The sequence below is a fragment of the Gymnodraco acuticeps genome, unplaced genomic scaffold (assembly GCF_902827175.1).
Source record: "Gymnodraco acuticeps unplaced genomic scaffold, fGymAcu1.1, whole genome shotgun sequence".
Classification (NCBI taxonomy): Eukaryota; Metazoa; Chordata; class Actinopteri; order Perciformes; family Bathydraconidae; genus Gymnodraco; species Gymnodraco acuticeps.
The window spans coordinates 7930-12500 of record NW_022990668.1 but is presented as its reverse complement, the minus strand read 5'-3'; the positions used below and the strand labels follow the sequence as shown (position 1 = coordinate 12500).

The window sequence follows — 4571 nt, the reverse complement described above, 5'->3', positions numbered from 1 at the left end:
CGTCTCGGCCAATGGGTGGGGCCGGACGCTGAGGATCCGTCCGACTCGCAGATCCAGTCGAGACACGTCGACTCGAGGCTCCGCCACCAAAGAGAGAGAGTCACAAGAAGGACGAGCTAAGAAAAAGACAAGTAAATCAGAATCAGAACCAAAATCCTTCCTTCCTTTCCTCATTTCCTCTTCTTCTCACCTTTCCTGTCTCCTCTCTTCCTCCTGCTTTGTCTGTCTCTCCGGTCCTGGGAGGAGGGGGTAGGAGGATTATTGGGAACAGCAGCTGTTTCTGTGTTGGGGGCGGGGCTTGTAGTCGTTGGAGGCGGGGCCGGGGCGAACAGAACCTTAGCTGCAAAACAAAAGGAAAATATGATAAATGAATTGGATGTGTTTTATCTATGGACTGATCTCCAAGTGAATACGTCTTTATAAAGTTTATATTAGATTTTTAAAATGTAGTTGCCCGTGTGTGTCTGTGTGTTTATATTTGTGTCTTTATGAGGACCCAGTTGAGTTATAAACCTTGAGTCAGGACAGTTTTGATAATTCTTGACATTTTTGGAAAGTTGAGTATCCAAATGAAGAGTGACGACATTTTAAATAATAACTAAAATATCATAAAGGAAGGATATTTTGGAGAAGTTAGGAACCTATGATTTTAAAGACAGCTTTTGAAAATTGCAAAGTTTGGAAAGTAAAATAGCGTGATTTAAGAATTGTTTTTGAAAAGCAACGACATTTTTGAAGATGGAGAAGAGACAGTAAAGAAAATATAACTACGGAAAAAGATATCATAATAAAATCAAGCAGTACCGGTGCGTCTCTTCTGTTTGTCCTGCAGCTGAGTTTTGAGCTGCTCGATGTCTTTCTTTAGTTTCCCGTTTTCCACCAGCAGCTTCCTCTGATCTCTGACCGACGCCTGAAGCTCTGAAACACACACACACACACACACACACACACACACACACACACACACACACACACACACACACACACACACACACACACACACACACACACACACACACACACACACACACACACACACACACACAGTCGTTGGAGACACACACACATATTTATAAAATAAACTAGATATCAACCAAAAGGGGGCGCAATGCACAAATATTTTTGCATTGACAATTTCACAGCATTTTTTTGGTTATGGAAATAAACGTTTTGAATATGAGCACATATCTTTTTTCTCTTACGTGCTTTCTCTCTTGACAACATGGCGTGAGTTTGAAAATACTCCACGAATTGCGGCCCGTCCTCTGGATCGAGCTTTATCAGAGCATCTGCCACGCTAAGAGACAACCAAACCAAAGTATTAATCATTTCAAAGCCCAGGTTGTTTGCATTCATGGGAATAAATACGACTTTGACTCTATCACCGTAAATGTCATGAAGGACAAATCACCTGCAGTTTTAATCAGGAAAAAAGATCTCTCTGATGCAAATATGATAATTCACAATGTAAAGGCTTTAAATTGACTTTATGATGCGCTGCAGTGGTCGTTGTTAAAACACAGACTTCACTGACAGTTTGCAAATCAGACGGCATTGATGTCAACGATTAAATGTTTATTTAGATCAGTGCTTCTCAAACTTTTTTCAGTAATGCACCCCCTTTGAAACATTTTCTCAGCCAAGTACCCCCTGACCGATCCCGAACATTTTTGATCGAAAAAGCCTATATAAATAACTACAATATAGTGATGTTCCCTCAGTGTGTGATGTATTAACTCCTTCGTGCATGCATTACAACAAACTAAGGATATTTTCACTTTATGCATGAAAAAAAATAACATAACACTTTTATAAAACAGATTTTTCCAAGGAGTTTTTCAATTTAAGTAATATGTTATTGTGAAAAACTATAAAATACAATACACACATTTGACATGTTTATATGAGGACCCCCTTTGGTGGTTCTAGGAATGTTTTATATACAATGGTGTTTTCTATTTAACTTATTTTACTAAGATTATTTTTTTAATTAACCTTTTTTTTATTTTTTTTTTTAAATCTCACATACCCCCTGCAGTACCCCAACGTACCCCCAGGGGTCCGCGTACCCCCATTTGAGAATCACTGATTTAGATGATATCTGAGTTATCTACGTTTCTGTCCTTGCCTCAGGGCTAAACACACAGAGACGGTGAAATGTCAGAAATAATTGATAAGAGGAAGTTTGTTTGGGATTTAACTTTTGTATCAAAACAGAAATGGTTAGGATTTATACAAGTTCATTGTTGAAGGGAAAAAAAGGGGAAATCCCCTTTAAATTAATTTTGCTCACCTTTTTATTCATTATTTTTCTTTTTTATTGTTATTAATTGTCATTATTATCATTTTCATTAATTGTTGGGAATTCTGTTGCATTCTGGAGTATGTGAATTAAAATATGTCTCTTATTAATCTAGTGAACATTTTATATTATTATTCATATATTATTATTATTATATCATATTTATAATGATTATAAAACTTGTATAGTGGTGGTCAATTTAATGTTATCGTCATATGTCCAATTCCTCATTTAGCCTAAAATATACCCCAAGCTTTGAAAAACATATGAATATGTCCAAGTATGCATATTTATATTAACATTCCAGTATAGCAAACCATTTACCCCTAACATCAACCAAAAACCGAACACCGCTGAAGAAAAAAAGTATTCATTGTGGGGACCCCGATATATGTCCCCACAATGTCTGTGTAACGTGAACAACACACACACATACGAGTCGCAGCTGCTAAACCAATGAGGTTCAGAAACAGCTGCAGTCCGGCCTCCTGCTATAAACAACACAAGCTGACATCAGGGAGTTTTAATGTGAGGGCCGTCCCTGGCCAACTTGAAGCCCCACGCAAAGTTATATGATGAGGCCCTCTGTTTCGTGAGCGTCGGCTGGGGGGGGGGGGGCGCTAGTGGAGCCTCGCAGCGAAACCGTGTGCCGTATAACTGCATAGGTGCTGCGGCACAGTTGAGTCTCCCTCCGCAAAATGAGGCCCCACAGTCTGCATGATCGGCCCGAGGGAGGGACGGCCCTGGTCGCATTACCACAAAAAAACTCTGTTACAAGTAAAAAGTCCTGGATTTGTTATTTTACTTTGAGCAGAAAATGTCCCGAAGAAATCATAGAATAGCCATTATGCGAAACGGCTCCATTTGAACCGTTGCATTTATTTAATATATATTTTCAAGTCTAACTAGTCCATGTTCATTTCTGTCGAAGCAGTCAATGTTGTCCAAGTTGAATTTATTTTAAGCAATATACACTGATTTAATATAATAATATATATTACAATATTTGCTTAGGAATAACATAAAAGTACCTTAAATGTGTACAGAAAAAATAAACTTTAAGCCAACACATAAACATGGGAAAAACAATTGATTGGCACATAATATGAAATAATGTAGAGTAAAATGAATGAATACATCGAACAATAAATAGAAAAATAAATGAGAAACAAAGTTACACAATAATGAAACCATTAACCATTAAAAACATCAAACAATGTAAATACAACAATCTGCAAAAACCTTATAATAAATAAAAAGTCATTCTTACATAAAGGACATGTGTTGTAATTAAATATATATATATATATACAGTAAATCTTAATAATCCCAAATGATGTCAATAAAAAACCTTTGTAGCCGACGTTAGGCAACACACAGAAAGCTGACTTTACCTCAGATGTAACCTTTAAATACCCTCTGTAGGGAGTTTACAATATCATATTATCTTTATGAATATGTATGACTCTAATATACTATTACAAGTACAATAAAGAAACATGTTTTAGTACCTGGGATTGAAGATGCTGTCCATGTTATCCGTGTACTTCATGTTCTTCATGCTGTCGGAGTGGAAGCGGAGAGTTTCTCTGCAGCGAAACACAAACGCTGTCAGCTGTCTGTTTCCATCTGCAGCTGCTGGAGGTCAAAGGTCAAACTGCGCTTTATGTGCACAACAAGACGAGCCGATTACAAACTCTATGAAAGAGTTCAGGAAAAAAATACAATATAACATTTCAACTGGTTTTATTATAGTCAAAACTGTTGTATCTCCAAATACTTTGTTGTTTATTTTATTATTGCACAGGGGGGAAGAAATATCGAGATCATTGCTGTATACTTGTTGCACCTGAGAGGCAAATATTGTACTTAAAGTCAATAGTTCATTAAATTTACATTATATTATTTATATATATATATATATATATAGTTTTATTCATTTTTATTGATTTTTTTACTTCTTTTTTTCATACATTATACATATATTTGTTGATTTTATTTTCCTCTCATTACTCCACATATAATTCTCTGTTTCTTTATACTTTTCTTTAATTTAAGGGTTATTATACAGAGTGTGTGTGTACAGATTGAGTTCAGCAGTGTTGTTGTGTGCGTGGTGCGCACACTCAGCCCCCTCTGGTGGAAGAAACCTGAACTGCAGCCAAACAAACTTCCTGTCACTTCCTTATGAGTGGGAGTAGAGAAGGAGGAAGAAATCAACCTGTAGGAAAATAATCATACAGTTTGTGTTTAAGCTCTTTTGAGGGAT

At 36.6% G+C, this 4571-nt stretch overlaps 1 protein-coding gene across 1 annotated transcript in view; it reads right to left on the bottom strand.

Annotated features, from left to right (window-relative positions):
• LOC117555015 (aminoacyl tRNA synthase complex-interacting multifunctional protein 1-like) overlaps positions 1-3924 on the bottom strand; it is a 5284-nt gene extending 1360 nt beyond the window's left edge. The window contains exons 1-5 of the mRNA XM_034229664.1: positions 3814-3924; positions 1203-1297; positions 805-918; positions 191-340; positions 1-116 (exon numbers count right to left, since the gene is read on the bottom strand). The exon at positions 1-116 is cut by the window's left edge and continues 84 nt beyond it. Of these exons, the coding sequence (XP_034085555.1) occupies positions 1-116; positions 191-340; positions 805-918; positions 1203-1297; positions 3814-3863 (525 nt within the window). The 5' untranslated portion in view covers positions 3864-3924. The remainder of the gene's footprint in view (positions 117-190; positions 341-804; positions 919-1202; positions 1298-3813) is intronic.
• Between the last annotated feature and the right edge of the window lie 647 nt (positions 3925-4571).